This window comes from Lissotriton vulgaris, chromosome 7, assembly GCF_964263255.1.
Source record: "Lissotriton vulgaris chromosome 7, aLisVul1.2, whole genome shotgun sequence".
Taxonomy (NCBI): domain Eukaryota; kingdom Metazoa; phylum Chordata; class Amphibia; order Caudata; family Salamandridae; genus Lissotriton; species Lissotriton vulgaris.
In genome coordinates this window covers 1,757,492,124-1,757,517,054 of record NC_141695.1, presented here as the reverse complement: position 1 = coordinate 1,757,517,054, position 24,931 = coordinate 1,757,492,124, and the positions used below count along the sequence as shown (strand labels likewise).

General features: G+C 45.6%; 2 protein-coding genes across 2 annotated transcripts in view; one reads left to right on the top strand and one right to left on the bottom strand.

Annotated features, from left to right (window-relative positions):
* LOC147706596 (cell adhesion molecule CEACAM5-like) overlaps positions 1 to 24,931 on the top strand; it is a 243,221-nt gene that overhangs the window by 61,738 nt on the left and 156,552 nt on the right. The gene's annotated exons all lie outside the window — the stretch shown is intronic.
* Positions 11,588 to 16,442, bottom strand: LOC147706597 (uncharacterized). Its single transcript, XM_086933088.1, has 2 exons — positions 15,719 to 16,442; positions 11,588 to 12,213 (listed from the first exon to the last, which is right to left on the bottom strand). Exons 1-2 carry the CDS (start codon positions 16,440 to 16,442, stop codon positions 11,588 to 11,590), a joined length of 1,350 nt encoding a protein of 449 aa, XP_086789214.1.

Below are 24,931 nucleotides of genomic sequence, written 5' to 3'. Positions count from 1 at the left end.
TGTGTGTTCAATATTATACAGGCTACAGGATATTTTATAGTGTTGCAGGATTGGGTTAGCTATTTTAGCGATCCCAGAATGATGAAAAGGTAAGATGTCTATGTTGGAATTCAAATTCAAATACATGTTCAGCTGCTTTACTGTTGGTTGTGTGAATGAAAGATTCAAGCCAGGCTTGAGACACATGCCTTCCCTGGCTCACCTTGAGGTCGTCTTAGACCCATTAAGACCAAAAAGAGCCAGGTTTGCTTGAGGTTTTTCATTGACACTCACACTCTAACCCACTGACGAATGTAACTTGTACTACGAGGTACATGGAGGGACCCCCTATAGACTAAATTGGCAGCTCTCTGGCCAGAGTACTGAGCCAGGGAGGGAGGGGGTACCCCTGGAGCTTGGGGGCCCCCCACACTCTGGGTCCTGCTGGGGCCTGTGTACGCCACTGCGCTAACCTCATGCAGCAAGAATTAAAAATAAAGCATTGGCAATTGATGTAAAACAGGAGAAAGTAATAGCCATCTAGTGTCTGAAATTCACAATGAGAAACCACAAACACTGAGTTCAATCCCAGCTACCTTGCTTGACTAAATGGTGTGATCCTAGTCAATATTTACTTTCATCATACCTCCTTTTATTATTGCACATGGCAGCACCTTCAAATACATGTGCAGGATAAAAATGTCTTGCATTTGATTTAATAGTCTATAATGCTTTTACATGTATAATAAGAATCTAGGCCACATTTAGGATGCACATGACAACTGTTTCTCATCTTAGTAGCTTATTTTTGGGCATTTGGCATAGGGCTGTATGCCAAAGTGAAAGGGCATGAATAATGCATCATATTTTTGCTATATCGTGCATGCCTGTCCTTTCACCCTGCTCTGGTGTCGTTTCTGCAGCCTAGCGCCAACGCAGGCACCGCTTCCGTTGCATGCAGGATTGTTTTTGTGCAGGAAGGAGCACCTTCTTTCACAAAAACAATGTTAATATGCGTTTTCTTTTTTTCTATGTGTGCTGCAGAATGCAGCTCGCTTAGAAAGAGGAAACAATAAGGAGAGATTAACATATTTCTCCTCGTTACACGTCATCCTGTGGAGCGTACAGATTTGGTGCTTCCCCAGGTTTACCTCGCTTTGTAAATCTTAGGCTGCGTCAAATTCCCTTGGTGTTGCATGGGAAAACTTACTGCAATGCCCATAGAACACCTCTCGCCATTTTGCAGATGTTTACATTGTAAAATTACAGTTTCAACTGCTGATTAATAAAATATTGTCCTCTTAATTGGAGTGGTGTGTTGTGTTTGAGGGTGTCATTATTGTTGTTGGTTTTTGAAGGGCAGCTGTGATTTCCTCGCCTGACACATTGTGCATTCTGCATTAAAATGTTGGGGTCTTGGTTTTCTATTTAATCTTTTGTGTCTATGAATATGTTTGAGACTACGATGTTTCTGTAATATAATTTAACAATTAAAAAAGAGCCACATTTCTATTATAATAAAGGAATGGCCATGGTATTGAGAAAACAGCAGCAGTTTGATGGTTAATTCTTTGTGTTCTGATTGATTAACCCACATGCCCTCCCTTTTTCACTGACACAAACCAAGGGTGGCCTGACAGATGTAGAATCGTTTTGTTTAGGTTCGCCTGCACAGTGCTTGTGCAGTGTTTGTGTAATGTCTTGTAAAAAAATTCTATGACATGGTCAATGCTGACTGCGTCATAGTACTTTTTTTTTTAACTTTAAACCATGTTGTTGTGCATCATGTAAAAAAACATTGACTTTGCCAATACTTGTTCTTCTGCCCTCCACTGCATACAGCATAGGATAGTGGGTTAGCTAATTTCAGCTGTTGGATTACTTCACTTGAGTGACAGCATTCTGCCCTTTCACATATGATACATCCCGAGACAGAGTAAGTCCCATCTCTGCCAGCTACTGCCATGGCAATGCACTTTTTTGAGAACACAAATTATTTTTGTTTTATCATTTTTAAGTCTCGCCTAAGCAGGTCATGTACTGTATCTTTGAGACCTGCTGCATTCACTCTAGGAGCTTTCATCACGCCCAGGGCTGGACTGGGAACCAAACCCAGCCCTTACAAACTGCTCGGTCTCCTCAAAACTCACCCCCGGGGTGAGGGGTGTACAGCCGAGCAGTGTGCGAGGGCCGGTTTTGGCGATTTTGTTACAGGAGGCCGATATTGCCACCCCCAGTAACAAAAACGGACCACTAGGGGTCCAAAACCTGTCCCCAACCTAGCGGCCCACCAGGAAAATGCCTTTTGCCCGCTACGGCCAGTATGGCCCTGATCATGCCCATCTCTTTCATTGGTTCCTTCATGTGCCTGCCTTTCTAAATTCCTTCCATTTCATTAGAGAAACTTTAGTATTTGTCCCACCTTTGGGTATGTTCTTCACTTTCATGGCTACTGCCCCTGTTACAGCTACCCCTACTATTTTGTTTATCTATGGCTTGTTCGGTGCACTCTTTTTTTCTTTGATTTAGCTCTGCGTCGTGGTCAGTGGTGCGAAGTTAGGAGTTCCCTTGTGTTGGGCAGCAGACAGCAGGCATGGGAGGCATGCAGGGGAGAGTGGGGCAGGTTTAATAGTGTGCACCGGCCAAGGTCAGGCACGCTGCTGTCCTGCCCTTGCGCTGCCCATGCCTGCTCTTCTGGTTTACCAAAGAGACTGAGGGTTCCTGTTGTAAGCACTTGCTGGTTCGTCGTGTCTCGCTCGCATGCTGCATTTCAGCGAAACAGATCTACAACTGTATTGACAGAAAAATTGTTAAATTTCATTGGCAACGTAATGATACATTGTAGGAATCCACATTTTGTTTATGTATGTGTCTGCGAATAGTTTCATCAGCAGCCTCTCACCCCTCTCAGAGCACCACTCATTGCCTCCCCCTCCCTTTGCACTGTACTTCCTTCCCCCTCAAACTTCCTAAGGCTGCCAGTAGGAGCCTGAGAAGAGATTAATGTGTCCTGTGCAACTCTGGCAGTCTGCTGCCCCCCTTGCTGGTCTTGTCCAATCCTATATGCACGAAGGGCCCAGTATGACACTCTGGAATAGACGTGAAGGAGGTGGAGGCAATGGACTAGCTGTGGCTCTCCTCTTTCGCCCGCTAGCATCAGCCTCCCTTCTGTGCTCCACACCCTCCAGCCTCATTTGCTCCAAAGCAACAACTGGTCAACAGCTCAAAACCCCACCCCCACCGGTTCTCTACTTTCCAACATGGACTCACTATTTGTGCAACGGACAAGAAATGGTCTGTAGCATGAGCATTTATCGTAGACGCTTTAGACATCCCATCTTCAAAGTATTAATATCAGATATGCATTGAGTCTTTTTTGCATGTATAGTTCTAAAGACAACTGAACTGCTTTCCCCAACTATATGCTATCAGTATGTTATACTATTCTGTGTTTCTAGTCTGTTTTCACGCGATGTTTACTTTTGTATTCATAGATACAATTAGCTGCAAAGCCTACATTTCTCGTTTAGTATCCACTTTAAGAAAATAAAAACGTTAATGATTATTTCAAGATGTTGAGAGTGTGTGGACATACCAGTGGGGGATAATGTGCTGCATGGCTTAACACTTATAAGGTCCCAAAGACGAGACCTATTAGCTATGCCAATGCTTGTTTTATTATTGGTGAGGGCTGAGAGCTCCCAAAACAATGTTTTAAAAAACCTACAGCTAAACAAAACAAACCCTGAATAAGCCAAAAGGCTGGTAGCAAACAGCAAACCAATTGGTTTTGTCAATGCTTGTTTTTGTTTTAGGGTAAACGACCTGAGCTCTGAAAGTAAGCTAAATCTGTCTGTAGAGGGTCAAAAATGTGTTGATTTATAATTCCTCAATATATGCTGGCGTCCTGTGCAGAAGATGGAGAAATGCATACCATGGGTTTCTTTACCTGCCAGGTGCACTATTTAACATTATTTGTTGCTGACACATTTTGTTTCCTGCAAGAGCCACTATCTGCAGGTATGGTGGTGCAGCACTTCCTATGACTCCACCTGAAGAGGTGTACATGTTGTTGCTTGTATATTTGGTAGTACACATATGGTAGTGTACTGGTGTTGATATTAGGACTTGTAACGGTGCAGCTCATCTGCTGCCATTAATAATGGGGTAATACTAATGACATTCATACTTGGATGTCACAGCTATATGCTGGTTGGAACTAAAAGCCAATATTCTCTTTTCTGCTGCTATCCATTTGACCATTATTGTGATCCAGACAGCTGAAAGCCAAACAAATGTAGATGAGAACCAGGGCCGGTAGTGTGAATATTGACATGTATTCCAACCATAGCCACTTATATTTTAAGCTTTACATACAGGAATAATTAATTTTCTTAAAGTATTATTTTGAACACCTCTCAATTGTCTGACCAATGACTTTTGCAAACTGTGGATTGGAAGCATCATAAAATAATCCCCTCATGTCTGTACTCTAAAAATGACCTTCAAGTTACCAAAAGGTTTGACTTTGAGAGTATTAAAGTCTTTTAGGATCACCTCTTCTACAGTGAAGTGAAAATATGGATTGAATACATTTTAATACAGCACAATACAGCACAGACTGTATCAGAACTGGGTGGTAATTGTAATTGCCTTTGTATAACGCTTATAATGTAGTGTGAGAACATTTCTGATTTTGTTGGGGGTCAAGCTGTGAGAGCATGCACTAGCACATGCATCTCCCTTGCAAGACACTATTGTGTACAAAAAGGTATACACCTGTTACAACGCATTTGTTACTCCGCACTACCATTACAACGCGACTTTTACAACGCATACCATTACAACGCATTGCGCTGGAGGGGCGCTCTAGGATAGGGAATAAGTATAATTTACTATCCAACACCTTCCCTAGGGTCCACGGGGACTGGAGTTAGAATAGTAAATTATACTTACCACTATCCAGCACCTCAAAGCGCTATGCGTTGTAATGGTATGCGTTGTAATGGTCGCGTTGTAATGGTAGGTAGTTGTAACGGTATGCGTTGTAACATGGTACATCCGTACAAAAAGGGCTTGGAGCCCGCCTATTGCTTACCATTTGCTGGCTTCACATCACTCTTCTTTGCAGCATCCTTGATTGGTCAGTGTAGACCAAACGTAATTTCCATTCATTGTTGTGGAGCATGGACCAAGCAAAGATGGATTCAAGTTAATCCGTGCCCGTCGGCTGCCCCTGACGTTATGCAGCTCACTGTCTCAGTTTAATTGTTTCTTGTACTCCAGTTATTGCTAGGCATTTTACAGTATTCGGTTTTTATATCACCATGTGCTTCCTCTCAAGTCTTATATCAAAGTTTTGTACAGCGCTCGGAAACCTGGATTTGTTGTGTTTGGTCTATAGAAAACTGTTAGAAACAGGGTAGCTTGGCGGGGAGCGGGTAGGCTAAACTCACGAGCAATGTGTAAAGCATCTGCGCAGACCACACTCACAGGCGATACACAAGGCACACTGCAGAAAAGACTCCACACCAGGTTATATAAAAATAACTTGTGTATTAGGTAAAACACTTTGTAGAACCATCACAGGTAGATATACACTGTGCCAACTGGCACCAGGTAGCAATTTACAGGGGAAATTTGTACAGGGCAGCGCCAATCAGGTCGCTGCCAGAACCAACACAACATATCACCACTAAATGCAGAACAAACAGTACTTACTGGCAAGAACAGGAACTGAACATCATCCAATTAGCAAGAGGTAGAAACACATCAGATCAGGCATAAACCTCTTAAACAGGCGTTAGGCCTAAACAAAGCAACCAGTGACTACTGGCAAAATAATGAGGTCAGCAACATTGCCGTAAGCATAAACTACATTAGCTCAGGTCTAAAATGCAAGCATCATAACATGATAGTTATGGGAGATCACATGACCATGAATGCAACATCTCTAGACATAACTTACATCATGCATACCCCTATTAGACAGGGGCATAAAATATGAACATGAAGGCCTCCTCAGCAGGCAGAAAACAAGTTATGTCACAAATATGGAGCATAAAACACATTTGGAAAGTTTCAGCCTAAATACATTATGTATCCCTACTGAGGCCTAAACATTATAGCATTGGTGGGCCCCAATAACCCCATCTACACTCTGTAACTCCATTGGGCATAACCCAATAAATACATTAGGGAAGAGCGTTAGGTCTAAACACTTGAGCAAGACAGGGGAGCATCTCCAGAATAAATCTCTCCCGGTAGGCATCATTAGCATGAAAGCTTTTGGTGTTCCCACATTAGCACAGGCGTGGAGTGAAAAATCAGTGTATGACTTTACGCCTCACCTTAGGCATAAATGCAACACCATCAGCATGGGCATAACACATGAGGCATTTTAATAGGCACACAAGCATGAAGTGTAAAACATATTATGCATAACATCAGCACCTTTTTGGCAGGGCACCCCCTAGAACAATGTCCTCACCACAGGGCAGAGGCGCAACATGACATTCAAAATAAGCATTCCCACTGCTACAGATTAGTCCTTGGCATCACTGCGCCTTGGAAAGCCAGAATGTGCCACGTTGCAGCTGATCACTCTTGCAGTGGAGCCGTGATGAATGGGAGCCCTTCCTCTGGGACTCTGAAGGAAAACTTGTCCCAATCGTTGCAGCAGCCTGCAACTGCGGTGCCGCTGTGTGTCCCAACAGAGTACTGACAGGTTGGCGTCCCCCTATTGGGACTCTAAAGTTTCATCATGTCCCCAAAAGAACACGGGCACCGAGGAGCAATTGGGAGCCCCACTCCGGGACTCCTTGTGACCAGATTACCACTATGTTGCAGCTGCCTGCCGCTGCGGTGCAGCTGTACAGGAAGACCAGCATCGGCACTTCTGGGACTGCCCCCCTCAGTACTCCCTGTAGCCCCCATACACTCACCGGGACTCTTCTTAGTCCGGCTGCGGGCTCAGTGGCGTCTCCGGCAAGTGCAGGGCTCTCCTACCACACAGGAGCCCTGCTCAGGAAGGTGTTGGTTCCTGGTCTCCTCCTGCGCAGGTCCCAGGCACCGATGGTGTGCCTCGGTTGGACCCGCTCCTCCGTTCTCCCATTGCAGGCTCTCAGCTGCTCATGAGAGCCCCGCCAACAGCTCCGCCTCTCCAGACTTCACCGGGCCCCCTCCTGGGATCGAGGACTTCAATAGAGATCCTGCGAGGCTCCGATCCGCTGCCTCTAGGCCCCGCCCACAACCTGGCTTAGGCTTCCGGGTTGCGGCAGGCAGTGCGGCGGCTCTCTTCTGGTTCTTGGCCCAGGTTGCGGCTGTGATTTTTTGGCAATTCTGAAGTGTAGGGTGAGCTCCCACCAGGAAGGCACCAATGCGGGTTGGGCTCCCGCCTAATTGGCATAAAGACCGCGGGGTGGGCTCCCGCTGGTTGGAATGAACAAAAGGGTGGCACAAACACGGGGTTGGGCTCCCGCTAGCAAAATAGGCATAAAGCGCGGGGTAGGCACCTGCCGAAGGTCCACAAATGTGGGGTAGGCTCCTGCTTCGTTACAGTAGCGGCTCTCTTCTGGTTCTTGGCCCATGTTTCGGCTGTGAGTCTCAGCTCCTCTATATATACACCCCTTACCTCACCTACCAGAAAGGGCCAGAAGCTTCTGAAAGGGTCTCTGGGGAAACAGGTCCCAACTGGTTCTGGGGGAGGTGTAGAGCACCCAGTCTGTCAGACTTCCCTCCTCCCTTCAAGGGGTATGGGGTCTGGTAGACGGACACACCCCAGGGAGCGAAGCTAGTATTCCACAAGGCAGGCACACAGCACACCGAAATGTCAAGGTTTAAAGGTGGCATTTTCGCAATGGTAAAAATAAATCTGCGCACACCATTGCACAATATTTAACATTTCCATCTCCCACACAGCAAACATGGCATATATATTTTCTACCATTGGGGGGATATTCCTAATGTAATCCTATGGAAGGCAAGAAAGCACACACACTTTGCACTGCTAACCAGCGCTAAACTGCCCAGAGTCCTGAAACCACCAACCTTATGTCTGGAAAAAAACTAGGGGAGAGGCCAAAAAGTTTTGAGATGCAAGCAGGGCCAAGTTCAACAAAAAACTATCTATATATAAACTATATTTCTCATGGTCAGCTTCTCCATCATCTCACACTCGCTGTTTCTTTTTGCCCTCCTCCTCTTTCCAGATTCATATTAGCCTTAAAGTTCTTACCGCACCCTTTCATCTTTTCAGGCACTTAAGGGGATGCAGTACAGGATAGCTAAAAATCAAGGGCAACACCAATAGCCCCCAATGGCGAGACCTATTGGCTTTGCCAATGTGTGTTTAGATATGTGCTCGATTTCGTGATTTTGTGAGGTTTAAATGTCAAGTAACATCACTTCCTTTGATAAAAATGCTGTCAAAGGAAAACAGCTTTTTCTTCCTGAAATGTCATCTGGGTAATTACCAAATATTTATTTCTTGTATGGCTAATTAAAAACCATTATACCTTTAACAAAGACGCAAGCATAGTAAAAACGTCAAATCAGAGAAAGAAACAATAGGTCTCACCTTTTGAATGCCAATGCAGACCTACCAGTTTTACCATTGTTTTTAGACACATCAGCTTACTGTGGCAGGGGCTGCCATTTGAGAAGTAAGCCTCGTTGTGTATATGGAGTCTGAACACTATGAGAGTTTTTACCAGTTGTTAATTACACAAACGCAAGTGAAAATGCACCGCAAAAGATTAGTAAAAGTCGCTCTTAAAAGAGCTTGGTATACACCGAGAGAGGTTTTACTAGTGCCAAAAGTACAAGAGAAAAGTACACCATATCAGGCGTACTCACATATGACCCCAAAGCAAATAGAGTCAAAAAATGTATTTTAAAAAATTGGAAATTAATTGAAAATCTAGGAATTCCAAAGCCGCTCTTTGCTTTTAAAAAGGGTAAAAACGTTCGGCAACAATTGGTGAGAGCAGCAAGGAAACCTGAACCCGAACACAAAGATCTAAGAGGGTTACTGAAGTTACCTCCAGTAGCAGGACATTATCGATGTCAGAATTGTCTAGCATGCAGGTTAACGAAAGATTCTAAAGAGATTTATATAAATGGTCAGATACACCATCAGAGAACTTTTTCAAACTGTAACTCAAACAATACAGTTTACTGTACTAAGTGTCTATGTAATAAGTTTTATATACGACCAACGACACAAATCATTAAAAATCAAATACTGCAACACAAATCACGGGTAAAATGCAAAGTACAAGGGGTCCCACTTGTGCATCATTTTCAAACTTTGAATCATTCAGAAAATGACATGGAATGGACAGTTTTATGTACATTGGGGAAAGCAAACTCTGATGAAGTAGAAACCAAATTGAATCGATTAGAAGCCATACTAATAGAAAAATATCACACTGCGTTAACCGGCCTTGATGATAGAGATGAAATTTGGGCTCTGTTACAATGACTCTATTATAACTCATATGGATATGACATTTTCAAACTGCATAATGGTGACATCTTTTGCATATATCACCTTATAGACATGTCTAGATTGTAAGGAGTGGTGGCATAACAGTTGTTTATAAGGTATTTACTTTTGTACACATTGTATATATATATATTTTTTTAATATAATGGTCTTCAGATAAATATACAGTTAAGAGACATATCCAAGGTAAAAGGAGCACCTTTACCTAGCCTCTAGAAAGATTACATTACAAATTAATAGAACCTTTTTTAGGTATCATTTTAGTACACACGTGGTATTTTGGTGAAGGGTTTATATATAGATAATGTATTTATTTATGTTTCTCGAACCCAGGGAAAGTCATACCCCGTGTTTTTATATGGCGGCACTTGAGTTGAGAAGTGTACACATTAGTCCGCTTTCTACTGCAGTGGCTTACTGCATGGAGGGTCTTTAGTCCTTCGTTTATTCTCCAGTACTGCGAGGTTAGGAATATATTTGCTACCGCACTACGTGATAGTTTACACGTTGGTGGAGCAGAATGGCGAGAGAAGCATACGCGGACGAGACACGCTGAAACAAGGTAGGATTCGGTCTGGTGAGTCTATCTAGTTGTACTTCAAAGAGAGGGTTTTTACTAAGCAGTATACAATTATTGATTTTTACTGGGAGAAAGGCAAAATCTTTTTTGACCCCCATACTCTTTTGGAAAGCAGGAGGAAAGACAGTATTAATAATCGATCTCCTTACATATTAGGTAAGCAGTGTTGATTAGTCCCCCACGTCTCGCAACCGAGTTTGTCTGAAAGAAAATGACAGCGATATTTGTGCTTTGTACTTGCAGCTGTCCACTACTCAGGTAAGTATAGATAATTCTATACTTGCGCAATCCTCAAAAACGCAATAAAACATATTGTGGTAATACATTTTGACATCTCTTCGCCCAGAATAATCCAGACCCATACACAATGAGACAAAACCACTGGATAGCATAAAAGGCCACTTTTTATTCCATAGATCAGGCAATTTTTATATCCATAAACCAATAAACAGTTGTAATTTTCACTTGTCTTCAAACCAATGAATTTGCATATTATGCCAAAACCATAACCTTTCTTTTGCACTTGTTTGTATATAACGGTATTGTTCCAAACCAATATAACTTATTTTTCGTTGAAATCACCCCCATGTTTCAAAATCTTTTCACTTTCCCTCTTTCTTTCTTTTTCCCCCATCTTGTACCTCCCACCACCCTCTCTCCTGAAGGACGGTCAAGTCCGCTCTAAATCTTGACCTCCCCCTATTCCGCCAAATTCAGCTAATAGGATACACAACCATTGCCTGACCTAATGTGGCATCTTTCTTGTTTGACATATCTAATGTTCATAAGTAACTTTGTTAACAGTATACAATTTATTATTTAACATTTTGTCAACAGGGGTGGGTGGGCGGGCCTCGCCGAAAAACGCTCCTGCCTCAACTACGGAGCCTAAAATGGCGCTCCTGACTAACTCCTACGCACTGCCTCGCGCGCGCTGCCCTGCCTAACGCGTCATCGCTCTGGGTCTGTACCACCGGGCGAAAATCCTCGGGGGGAGACTGCTTCGCTCTGCTCCCCCCGAGGATTACATCGCCCAGAATAATCCAGACCCATACACAATGAGACAAAACCACTGGATAGCATAAAAGGCCACTTTTTATTCCATAGATCAGGCAATTTTTATATCCATAAACCAATAAACAGTTGTAATTTTCACTTGTCTTCAAACCAATGAATTTGCATATTATGCCAAAACCATAACCTTTCTTTTGCACTTGTTTGTATATAACGGTATTGTTCCAAACCAATATAACTTATTTTTCGTTGAAATCACCCCCATGTTTCAAAATCTTTTCACTTTCCCTCTTTCTTTCTTTTTCCCCCATCTTGTACCTCCCACCACCCTCTCTCCTGAAGGACGGTCAAGTCCGCTCTAAATCTTGACCTCCCCCTATTCCGCCACACAGGAAAAACCTTGGATTTTTCCTGACCCCACCAACAAACCCAAACCATTCTTATCATAGTATGTTGTTACCCATGTCAGTTTGCTTTGCCCTTGCTCTTTTTTTTTTTTTTTTTTTTTACTCCTCCCTTCTAGCAGACACCCACAGATCAACTTTCAAACATTTTGATAGCATGTCTCTGATCTCCAGTATGTAATACGCCATCCCCAACTGTGTTAAGTGGACACCGTCTTCCCTAAACAGATGGCCGTCTTTTCCAGTGATGCTGTCATGTGCAATTGTCTGGATCCCTAAACCCACACAGAAGATCTTCTTAGCCCTGTTTACCTTTTTTCTGGCCTTTTCCATGGCGGCCTGACTCCTTGCATTTTTCCATTGCTGCCTAAACACAAATTCAGTCCATACTAGACTGGTCCCTAGCCAGTTGTTAGAAACCACAGCTAAATCTAATTGCATGGCTTTGATTATGCTTAGCCCCGATAAAGCCACTAGGTCATTTTCCCCTAGATGGAGAATGAGCATATCAGGACCTCCTCTGTCATACCTTATCTTAGCCAATAGAGGAAACAAGTTCTCCCAGCGCATACCCCCTTTACCGCACCAGTAAAGTTCATGTCCAGCGCTGGGGATACCAAGGTTCCTTCCATAGATTTGATGATCCGCAAAGATCGCTGCCCATTTCACAAATGAGTGTCCCACGATCCAGATTTGTTTTTTGGCCGGATTCAAACCCCGAATGTCTCCTAGATGAAAGAAAACAGACCCAATAAGAAAAACTCAACATACAACTTTATGCTTAACAACTTCTAGTTTGGACTACTGTCCATGCTTCTTCTACAGCATATGTGCTGGTTTTATTTATTTATTTATTTATTTATTTATTTTTTTTTACATAGCGTGCACAGCAGTTAGAACTCCACCTTCCTATCCTTTTGATCGCATTCCAACCCAAACCCAAACAGGCTGCTTCAGATGCTGCTCCTATACGAAAGGAATGTGTTGCATAATTCATTGGATTGAAGCCTAACAATAAAAGTGTTCTTCTCATGACTACCAGCAGCTGGTGACTCGAAAGCTTACCGCCTGCCTCGTGCACAAAGATTGGTCCACCCAGAACACCTGTAAAAAACTGAAAATCCCTCCACTCTTGTACTGGGCAACAACCTTGTATGTGAGTCACATTTAGGTGTATCCACACCCCTTGCCCCAATTGATCTGTTTTTGATTTGCCTAACCATATTTTCAAAGTGTCACCTTCCAAGCACACATCCCTGCCACATAAGCCGCAATCATTCTTTAAACCTAAAAGTTCAGAAACTCTAAAAGCTCCAAAAAAGAGCCATATCATTACCAATCTAAAAAGCTTAATTTCATGAGCGTTGTAACAAGCTTTGTGTAAGTACCCCAACATACGTTGGAGCAATTCAAATGTTATTGGCGCTCTTGTGTGTGAGCTTGACGCCTTCACCCTCTGCAATCCCTTCAAAACTCTCTTCACCAATATATGGTTATTTGGATCCCGGCCCCAATACAATTGTCCGTAGAAGGAAATCCCCGCTAGCTTACCCGCTATGGTGTTATGTGACACACCCCTGTCAATTAAATGTAAAACAAATTCAAGTATGAGGGGGATATACATCTCTTCTCTTTGTACAAAGTTATAAGTGTCAACATAACTTAGAAATTCATGCCATGCCAGCATATAACTTCGTTGAGTGGATGACGCTATTGAGTTCTCCACCAGCCGTAGTATCCTCATTCCCCTAGAGCCCAGATGCTGATAGGTACCGATGATTTCTTGACTGCTGCTCCCGGGGCCAGCTCGCGAAATCTGTCCCACTGGGAACGAGAGAGCGCATCAGCAATTGAGTTATTGATACCTGCAATGTGTGCTGCGCGAAAAACAATGTTCAGACGCAGACTTAACAGCATGAAAGCCCTCAAAAGGCCTAGCACCCTCCTGTCCTTGGCTTTCTGCCTGTTTATTAAGTGAACAACTGACAAATTGTCTACATGAAAAAGGATTGTTCTGTTGCTAAGCTCTTGGCCCCATACCTGCAAAGCCACTAAAAGGGGAAAAAGCTCCAAAAACGCTATACTGCGACCTTGGGAAATCCATTCTTCTGGCCACCGCTCAGCGCACCAGCGCCCATCCCAAAAAATGCCAAATCCATGTAAACCTGACGCATCTGAGTACATTTGCACCTGCCACTTCATACTTTCTTCGATGAACAACAGTGGCACTCCATTGAAATCCGCTAAAAATAACAACCAAATCCTTAAGTCCTCCTTTATGTTTTTGGTGAGCCTGATTCTATGGTGTGGCAGAGTTGCTCCTGACATGGCCATACCCAACAACCTGCAGAAAGTCCTTCCTGCCCTCACTACTCTGCACGCAAAGTTCAGGTATTCTAATAGTCTTTGTACTTGCCTGAGTTGTAATTTGTCTACTTGAAGGGCCTCTTGAATACATGACCTAATTTCCTCTAACTTCTTCTTAGGAAGTCGTGCCACCATTTCCACTGTATTGATCTCTATTCCAAGAAAAGTAATCTGTGTGCTGGGCCCCTCTGTTTTGTCTCGTGCCAAAGGCACCCCAAATGCTTCTGCCATATTCTGAAAAACTTGTAACGCCCTCTCACAATGTCCGGACTTCGCCAGTCCCATAAAGAAAAAGTCATCAAGGTAATGGCACACTTTGCCTACCCTACACTCTTGCTGAAACACCCACTGTAGAAATGAACTAAACAATTCAAAAAGGGCACAGGAAACTGCACATCCCATAGGTAAAACCTTGTCAAAATAAAAATAACCATTCAGCTGCATGCCCAAAAGCTCAAAATCTAAGGGGTGTATCGGTATTAATCGAAAAGCAGATTGAATGTCGCATTTTGCAAGCTCGGCCTGATCTCCTAAACTTCGTACCATTTTTAGAGCCTCGTCCACTGTAGTGTACGAGACTGCTGAGTCCTCATCAGCAATAAAGTCATTAATAGAACTACCCTCCGGCCACGAAAGGTGTTGAATCATGCGGAATTCGCCCGCCGCTTTTTTGGGGATTACCCCTAGCGGCGACACCATGAAATGAACAAACGGCATCTCCTCAAAAGGCCCAGCTACTCTGCCTAAGCCTACCTCCTCACCCAGCTTCCTGCCCACCACCTCCGGGAAATCTCTGGCAGACCTCAAATTCTCCGCCCAACGCCTGTATCTGGGGCCCTGGTAACCAATTCGAAATCCCTCCTTAAACCCCCAATAAAGTTTGGCAGCCGCCTCGCTGTTTGGGTACCTGTCCAGCCAAGGGATGAGCAATTCCCATTTAATTGGGGTAAAAGCCTTTTGGTATAGGAGGGAGTGGAGCTCCCCTGCCCCAGGCTGCCTGGATTTGTGGTTGTGGGGTATGCTCGGTTGTGTCTGCTGCAGGCGTAAGGCATTGAAATAGCATATGTCTGCCTCCGCACTGGGAACATTCGTGTTTGAATCTACAATATGGCCGGTTACAATACCCCCTGTTGTAGTTCCAGCAGGAGCCCAATCAGCTTGTATGCCCCCTTGTGACAGTCCCCGCCCCTCCCTGGGCGGCGCGCCCTGGAAAGGGCCGGTACGCCACCGGCAAACCACTAGCTGTGTGGGTGGTTTCCGTAAGCTGAGAGGATGACATCCATTGCAACCATAATTCTGTGTCTATATCACCCCAAGGTTTTGAAGGGTTCATGCTCATCCTGGCCCTGAACTCCTCGTCATAATTTAACCAGGAAAAACCACCAAAATGCATGTGGGCCTTGCGTACCACATCCATGTACTTAAAGAGTGAAACTGCCCTTTCCGGATATTTTTCACAATAAATGCTGGAGAAAATTAAAAATGCCGACGACCAATTGTCTATATTTCTCGGCACCCTGGGACGTCTTGCCAATTCTAATTCTTCCTCCTTGGACCCTTCTCTAGATTGGACATCTCTGTGTAGTAAACGGAAAACATCTACGTAATCATGTTGCCATATCTTTTGTTTTGTCTTGTGAGACAGGTGAGTACCTAGCGGCATTGACACACCCATGTATGGCAGCCTACCTGGCACAGGTGAACTATCTTCCGTGTGTTCTAGACTAATGTAGTGGGCTGACTTACCAACCTGTCCACTTGCCTGTGCGGGCGCCGCTTTACTGTGTATTTGCGGTACCTTGTCCTGAGCCTTTTCACCCCTAACCTGTGAAGAGACATCCCATGTCCCCCACCAACGTGGCTTACCCTTGGGAAGCTGTTCCTCGCGTCGTCTCAGTTCTTCTTTAGAGATCCGCTCGAGATTCTCCTTCTGTACTCCAGAGTCCCCATCTTCATCTTGAACCTGTAACGATTGAACAGAGCTTGTTGTCCCAGCCCCCCTCCCAGAGCCCACTGCTACAGCTGATTGTCCCTTTTGAAAACTTCTCAGTTGTTTACTAACATTTCGCTCCTCTAATTGCTGTGGAAATGTCGCTATTCTCTCCCTTGTGCCTTGTGGAGCGAAGATTTGGCTGCTTCCTTCCGGACGCTCACCATCTCCTACACCCCCATCATAAGTGTCCCAATCAAAAACAGGCTCTCGCTCCAAAAACCTGTCCGCCTGTTGTGGATCCGCCATAAATTCCACATTAAAACCACCTTGGTCAGTGGCCGCTCTGTCCTTCGCAAATTCCTTACCTTTCGCTCTCCTGCTACCTGTCGTATTCGTGGTCTGACCTTGCTCCGCTCCAGAGCCACCTGACACCTTATCTGCCCCGTCTACTAGAAGTACCTTGCTGCTGGGCTTCCTTACTTCCCTATGTTTCCGCTGTGCTTCAGCAGTGGAGGCATGTTCTACCCACACCCACTGTCCTGATAAACTGCGGCCCAACTCTGTCTCATCTGGCGCAAAAACTAATGGTGCCTGGCGCGCCTCTGGAAAAATATATTCTCTGTTGAACCTGGTGTGCTCCAGCCCATTATCGTACATGTATTGTATAAAATCGTCTTGGCCTTGCTCTGCCAAAACCGCATCTCTAATCTGAGAAACCTCCCCATCTTCCTGTGGCAGCAAGCCTACCTGCCCTGTTGTGAAAAACTCAGAAAGGTCCTCATTGTGGGGGTCTGAAAGTCCAAAAACATCTTCTGCATCCTCAAAGTCCTGTTCCCAGGGCCTGGACGGGGCGCGTGGTACATTCATAATTGTGCAGGCGCCCCCCGCAGCCTCCTCATCACTGCCACTCGAATAATCCACTAGCGGCTGGGGCTGGGGAGGCTGTGTAACTAAGGCAGGGTGGGGGGGGGGTACAAATGGGGCCAACTGTTTCTTTGCGGCCCTCAAAGCATTGTGGCCCTGTAAATACTGGCACTGGCCTGGGGCGGGGCGGCCTGACTGTAGCTGCTCTGGCCTGTCTGCCCCTGCCCGCCCCCACTCGCTGGGTGCCTGTGTCAAGCCCACCCACCTCAAAAACCTCCCTCCCAAATGGGGGAGTAGCCAACTCACCCGGCAGCCTGACCACACAGCCAGTCCCTCGTAGCAATGCAGGGGATAAGGAGCGGGAAGACTGACCCCTCCACAGACCTGCTTGCCGGACGTTCCCCGCTGCCTGCCGAGCCCCTCTGGCTGACCGCGCTCTCCTCGGACCTTTCCTCGTGGCTGACGTCTGCCTGCACGCGTCAATGGCTCTCTTGACTCCGTTCGCCGCCTGTCTCCTCGGGGGTCTGTGAGGTGGAGGGGGGTCAGCTGCGTCGCCGGTGCCTGCCGCCAAAAGGTCACTCCTGCCAGCTGCCGCTATGACGCGGAGCGCATCCTGCAGTGCCTCTTGAGTAATCATGCCCGCCTTGAATTAGTCAAATAAATGCCTGCAATTCAAGGGAGAGGGCCGCCTCGCCGAAAAACGCTCCTGCCTCAACTACGGAGCCTAAAATGGCGCTCCTGACTAACTCCTACGCACTGCCTCGCGCGCGCTGCCCTGCCTAACGCGTCATCGCTCTGGGTCTGTACCACCGGGCGAAAATCCTCGGGGGGAGACTGCTTCGCTCTGCTCCCCCCGAGGATTACATTGCTCATAATAAGCCTAGTTATAAACTGGTCCACCACTAAATATGAAAAAATAGACGCCGGCGTATGTTATCTATCCCTCACAACACTTTTCTGGATGAGGTGCACACCCGGGAGAAATATTAAGTCTTTTTAATATATCACTTGGGTGTTTTTCATTAATAATATGCCGAACCACTCCGAGGAATGTGTAAAGAAATGTGACTATTGTTCCTATGTAAGTGAGACAGAATTGTTGAACTAATAGTCCTTAATCTATACTACTATTATAAAGAGGGAACACACACCTTTGAGCCAGGTAAACTCGGGAACCACAGCGCCAATTCACACACCCGATACATTGTAGAAATTGTCAGGGTGTGCAGATGGACATAGGCGATAAAAAATAAAAAAAAAACGTACATTTAAAAATATAACTTTTTTTAAAAAGTAGTGCCCTAAAAGCAGCGCCGGCCGCGACGCTGTGCTGGCCGCGACGTAGCGCTGGCCGTGACGTGCGTGATGACGAGCGGAGGTGAAGTGAGGAAGGTGGGGAGAAGCGGCGGCTCAGGTGCGTCATGACCAGCGGCGGACATGGAGCTGCGGTGAAGTGAGGAGCGCGGGAAGGAAGCGGCAGCTCAGGTAAGGTAAATGGAGTCAGGGCGGGAGGGAGTCGGGGCGGGAGGGAGTCGGAGCGGGTGTGCACAGAGGCACGGGCGGGAGGAGTCATTACAGAAATCCCCCTCCCTGTAGCTGGCCCGCTTCTATCCTCTCCAGGAGATGCCAGTCGTTGTGAGTTAATAACACTATCCCTAAACTTCATTTCCATTTATTTTCAATATTCCGAGCACCAGCACCATGGAGTAGCAGTCTTCCCGAGCTGTCAATATGTGACATGCGGAGCCGCTATTGTTTCCCAGGATGATTTGCGCTTATTTACCAAATCAGATACCTTTTCTTGGACGAGTGACTAGCGCGGCGCGCTTCATCTTCGTGATCAGGCAATTTTAGATCTGCCTGCAACCCGTTTAGGTTCGATTTGTGGGGGTGGTGGGGAGGGGAGTGCGAGCTCTCTGGATGGTGAGCGGGAGTGACACGTGGAGAAAGAGAGAGGTAGGAAAATGAAAGAGGGATGTATTTCAAGAGACAGATGAGAGCTGGCCGGGTATAACGTTGAGGTAGAGGAATGATAAAAATTTTGAAAAGAATTATAGGAAAAGCATCGAATGAGCTGGGAGAGCAGCGGAAGAACAACAATAAAAACACGATGAAATATGGTATATAAAAAGGCTTGAAGAAAATTACAGCAGTAGCAGTAAAAAAAACTGAGAAAGAGGCAGACCATGTAAGAACTGATGAGGCAAACCAGGGGAAAGAGGGGAGATAACTTGTTTTGTAAAGCAAATGCTCCTGCAGTTTTGCTGTGTCTCTCAGTACTGTTAATTATGGGAGGGTATTTTATTCAATTCGTTGGTACGTAATGGATTGACCTGGAAAAATAATAAGCATTGGCAAAGCCAATAGGTCTCGCCTATGTATTTTGCCGAAGCGCACAGGAAAAAAATGCCAATTAGAAACAATAAAAAAAAAAGGTGAAGCAATGCTGATGCATGTGGAAAACAAACAAATATATATGCCGATTTGAAATGATAAGAAGAACCTGAAGCAATACCAATGGGTGCAAAAAAATAAAATGCCGAGCTAAAACGCTAAAAGAAAGTGAAGCAATGCTGATGCATGTGGAAAAAAATACCCTGTTTTGCCTAAAAAGCTATAGCCGAAAATAAGTTTCCGAAGCACAATTACAGTGATACAATGCGTAAGCAAAAAGCAATGACGATGCATGTGGGCAAAAAAAATTCAATGCCAATATGAAACGATAGAAAACGGCTTAAATGTTGAAATGAAATGATAAAAATAGTGTTAATAAAGGTAGAAATACAGCTCCAGTAGTGGACAAAGACAAGTAAACTAAAGTATTTAGCGCTTTGTCTGTGTTGCAGAAATTTAAAAGGAAGTGATGTCAGACGTATAGTGGCCAATTAGGATGCAGCTACAGTTATTGAAAATCAAGCCTGCAAATGGTAATTGATGGTTGGGCTCCAAGCTCTTCGCTTCATACATTACCCCTTACAGTAACAGCGTGTGTTGAATCTGGTAGGGTTTGAAATTCTGCATTGATAACAAAGCCATATGGATAATATTTGGGAGAGGAGGAGTCAAAGGCATAAGCCACAGAAGAGGAGGATAAGCGGAGGGCACAGAGATGAGTTCAGTTATGTGATACTAAAGAAAGGCCAAAGAGAAATGAGCACTAGCGAAGCCAATAGGTCAGTCTTTGGGACCTGTTGGCTCCTCCAGTTCCTTTTGACGACGATTCAGAGTGAGTTTTTTTACGGACTTTGTGCAGTACAGTAAAATAAATCTATATCTATACTACTATTATAAAGAGAGAACACACACCTTTGAGCCAGGTAAACTCGGGAACCACAGCGCCAATCCACACAGCCGATAAATTGTAGAAATGGTCAGGGTGTGCAGATGGACATAGGCGATAAAAAATGAAAAAAACGTAAATATAACTTTAAAAAAAAAGTAGTGCCCTGAAAGTAGCACCGGCCGCGACGCTGTGCTGGCCGCGACGTAGCGCTGGCCGTGACGTGCGTGATGACGAGCGGAGGTGAAGTGAGGAGCTTGGGGAGAAGCGGCGGCTCAGGTGCGTCATGACGAGCGGCGGACATGGAGCTGCGATGAAGTGAGGAGCGCGGGAAGGAAGCGGCAGCTCAGGTAAGGTAAATGCGGGAGGGAGTCAGGGCGGGAGGGAGTCAGGGCGGGAGGGAGTCAGGGCGGGAGGGAGTTAGGGCGGGAGGGAGTCAGGGCGGGAGGGAGTCAGGGCGGGAGGGAGTCAGGGCGGGAGGGAGTCAGGGCGGGAGGGAGTCAGGGCGGGAGGGAGTCAGGGCGGGAGGGTGTCGGGGCGGGAGGGAGTCGGAGCGGGTGTGCACAGAGGCACGGCGGGAGGGAGTCCAGCAGGGAGGGGGTCGGGAGCGGGTGTGCACAGAGGGACGGGCACGCAAGCATCAAATGCTGCCCCCAGCCCCTTTCTGCCCCAGGCAACGCTGGGGCGGGCTGCTAGTATATATATATATAAATGTGATTCTTTTGATTTTATAGACGGTTCCTTAAAAGCCCTAGTCCCTGATGAGGCACGTAAATTATAGGGTTGAAACGCGTCGACATTTGTTATGAAGACACCATCAAAGAATTAAGAACATTAAAATGTATTAAAAGGAGTACTTAAATAATAGAGGTTCTAATGATATACCTCCTTGGCTCCTATGTTTTTGGTTGATCTTGTTTTGAAGGAATGCCTTTTATAATTTAAAGGTCCAAAATATATGTTAGTTTGTCAATAATGTAAATATTGTGTACATATTTTTGTACTTTGTATTGAGTATATATGTTGTGTATATATATCTATATACTAGCAGCCCGCCCCAGCGTTGCCTGGGGCAGAAAGGGGCTGGGGGCAGCATTTGAGGCTTGCGTGCACTTCTGCCACCGGCCCCCTCCCGGCCCGTCCCGGCCACCTCCCGTCCCGCCACCCCCCCCTCCCGCCTGATCCTTACCTCAGCCGCCGGTCCCGCTCCAGGCGCCCCGCCCGCATAGGCCTCTACTCTCCAGGCGCCCCGCCCGCACAGGCCGCCACTCGCCATGCGCCCCGCCCGCACAGGCCGCCACTTCGCCCAGCAGCAAGCAGGGCCGCGGCTGTCCTCCCAGCAGGTCGCGATCTTCGGTGCCATTTCCGGAAGTGTTGCCAGGGAGCGCAAACGCAAATGAGGTCATCACGCAGACGTCGCGGCCGGCGCTACTTGCAAGGGACTACTTTATTTTTATTTTGACATTTTTTAAACAACGTATATTTTTTTATTTTTAATAGCCTATGTCCTTCTGCTTGCCCTGAGGTTTTCAAAGATGTCTTGGGTGTTTTGATTGGTGGTGTACTTTTTGAGTTTACCTGGCTCAAAGGTTTGTGTTCTCTCTTTATAATAGTAGTATAGATATATATGTATTTGTTGTGTGTGTATATATATATATATATATATATATATATATATATATATATATATATATATATATATGTGTTTTGAAAAAGAAAAGGAAACACTTTTTGATTTTTTTGAAGAATATAGTGAAAATAAATAACAAGCATTTGCAATGCAATAGGTCTCGCATTAGGAAAGTTTGAGGTATTGGTATTGTAAATGACAAATATTTTATTTATGTGTTGGTTTTGAAAATAGCGAAATGAATAGCTTTGTCATTTACAACGCCAATAGTTTTAACTTTCGCAAATGTGACACATATAGCATTTGTAATGCAATATGTGTTGTATTTACGTGACTTAGATGTATTGATATTATAAATAACAATGGCTTTTAAAAAAAAAAATGTATAACTGAAATAAAGTTATTGTAATTTATAATGGCAATAGCTTTAACTTTTGTAAATAACTTTTGTGAAGATTATGTTCAGTGTATTTTATTGTGACGAAAATCCAAGAACAGAAGTGAAATATTAACATTGTTTTGTGACATTTGTAATAAAGCTTGAAACATTGTGAGAACATATTTGAACCAGTTTTTGAATGGTTGCACAGATTGATGCTGTGGTGGCACTGAGTGATGTGGTGGCGACGAGTGATGCTGTAGCGTTCAGTGATGCTGTGGTAGCGCATAGTGATGTTGTGGCGCCCTGAGTGATTCTATGTTGGTGCTGAGTGATGCTGTGAGGATGCGATAGATAGATAGATAGATAGATAGATAGATAGATAGATAGATAGATAGAGGGGGGCGATAGATAGATAGAGGGAGGGTGATAGATAGATAGAGTGAGGGCAATAGATAGATAGATAGATAGACTAAGGGGCGATAGATAGAGTTAGGTCAATAGATAGATCGATAGATGGTTGTGTGTGGGGTGGGTTGTGTGTGTGGGGGGGTTGGGGGTGTGGAGGGGTGTGGGGGTGTGTGTGGGGTGTGTGTGTGTGTGGGGGGATTGTGTGTGTGGGGTTGTGTGTGTGTGTGGGGTTGGGTGTGTGTGGGGTTGTGTGTGTGTGGGGGGGGGGTTGTGTGTGTGTGTGTGGGGTGTGTGTGGGGGGTTGTGTGTGGGGGTTGTGTGTGGGGGTTGTGTGTGGGGGGTTGTGTGTGGTGGGGTTGTGTGTGGTGGGGTTGTGTGTGGTGGGGTTGTGTGTGGTGGGGTTGTGTGTGTGTGGGGTTGTGTGTGTGTGTGGGGATGTGTTTGGGGGTTGTGTGTGGGGAGGACAATCAACAGATGAGAGAGAAAGGAGAGAGTGAGAGAGAGGGAAGAGAGATAGAGAGAGAGAGAGAGAGAGAGAGAAAAGGGGGAGAGAGAAGGTATAGAGGGAGGGAGGGAGGGAAATAGAAGGAGGGGAAAAGAGAGAGCGGGAGAGAGTGAAAGAGAGAGAGGGAGGGAGAGAAAGGGAAAGACTGAGAAAGAGAGAGTGGGGAGGGAGAGCTAGAGAGGGGAGTAGAGAGAGCCAGAGAGGGGGAGAGAGAGCCAGAGAGAAACAGAGAACGGGAGAGACAGAAAGTGTGAGGAGAGATAAAGAGAGAGAGAGGGAGGTAGAGAAAGAGAGAGATAGAAAGGGAAAGAGTGAGAGAGAGAGGGCGAGAGAGGGGGAGAGAGAGAAAGAGAGCAGGAGAGACAGAGAGAAAGAAAGCGAGAGACTATGCGCACTGGTGGGAGCTGTGGGAAACAGGTTCAAACAAATTCTGTTGAAAAGAAAGAGTGACATAAGTAACATTAGATGGATTCTTGAAAAGCACCCCGGCTTCTTGCCTGGGCTCTCAGTAGGCATCAGCTTTACACAGCATGTTTTTTTAGCCTTCCTAACACAGAGCACATAAATTGTTCAAATGGGGGAGGCGATGTTGTTTAAAGGGCAAAACTGCCAATGAGCGAGTTTGGAAACTAGGTTTTAATGTCTGATTGTGCTTAGTAGCCTGTGATTGTGTACGTATTTTTATACACACCAAAAATAAATATGACCTAAAGTGGAGCTACTCTACTAATTTTATTTGTGTATAGCTGCAAACACGCAGTGACAGCCGCCCTACTAGTGCTTAATTTGTAACAAAGGAAGTGCCGGTGTTGTGATCAGGCAGCAGCTTCATACTCTATAATTCTTTTGTTAGTTTGCGTAACAGGGAGAGAGCACATAAACTGAAATTTAATAATGGCTTGGCTACGGCCGCTTTCAAGTGGCTGTAGCCAAATCACTATTAAAATTCGGTTTATGTGCTCTCTGTTACGCACATTTAAAAAAACAAACATACAGTGTAAAGCTGCTGCCTGATCAAAACACTGTCACTTCCTTTGTTACAAATTAAGCACTAGGAGGGCAGCTTGAGGTGAGAGCTGTAAGGAGCTTCCGAGGCGCTTAACGTTGAGTAAAGATCGTCGCAGCGCGTCCTCAGCACAAGGCCCCAGTGCACAAGAGGGCAGTGCCAGGGTACAGTTACCTGTGGGGTACTGCATCATGATGCACACGGCCCTGGTGCTGGAGGTGCGGTGGCACTAGGCACCACTTAACTGTGGAATGCTTGGCCCACTGAGCCTCAGCATTACCGTGGAGACAGCTGACAGTGGGGCGCTGGTAATGAGGCACACAGACAAAAGCGGTGGGCAGCAGACTGGGCATGTCTTACTGTTATTCAAGCCTGCAGAGGCGGTGGGGAGAAGGGGTAGTGGAGCGCTCAGTATTGTTGAGAGCTGGGTTCGCATAATACAAGCGCTTTTCTTAATAGCTGCTCTGCTTAAGTGCTCGAACAAACAAAGCGGTCCTGAAATCCCATGTTATTTTAAAAGCGGGCCTGAAACCTAAATAACGCATAGCACCCGGGACCAGATTGGGCTGCGGGCGGCAAGCGCCATTGTTGTGGATGTGAAATGAAAGTACACTGGGAGGGGAGAGGAGAAATGCGAGACATGGCCTAGCGGCCGTGAAAGTGATGTGGACGTATTCTTATATACACCAAAAATAAATATGACGTAAAGTGGAGCTACCCTACTAATTTTATTTCTGTATAGCAGAGAGGGCTGAAGGAAGTGAAAGCTGAAACCACGTATACCGGCGAGATCGCAGCCGAGGGAAACAAACTCTTGGCATTGCTGTGGGGAGGAGAAATGCGAGACACGGCAACAGGGGCAGAAAAAACGCGGCCGCGAAATGAAAGTAAATAAACGCGGCCGCGAAATGAAAGCCTTTGATGCAGCAGGGGGCGGAGCAGATCCCTTTCAAGTGAAGCTGCTGGCGGCACCACGCTGGGGAAGCAACAGATGGCTGGCTTTGATGTGGTGATGCGAGGCAGGCAGGCAGGCGGATAGAAGCGTGGTCACGAGACCACATGCACCTCTGG

Coding starts and splice junctions, on each gene's coding strand:
- LOC147706597 (XM_086933088.1), bottom strand. CDS start 16,442: ATGTACGATAATGGGCTGGAGCACACCAGGTTCAACAGAGAATATATT. Junction 12,214..15,718: donor CGAGGAACAGCTTCCCAAGG/GTAAGCCACGTT, acceptor TCTTTCATCTAG/GAGACATTCGGGGTTTGAAT.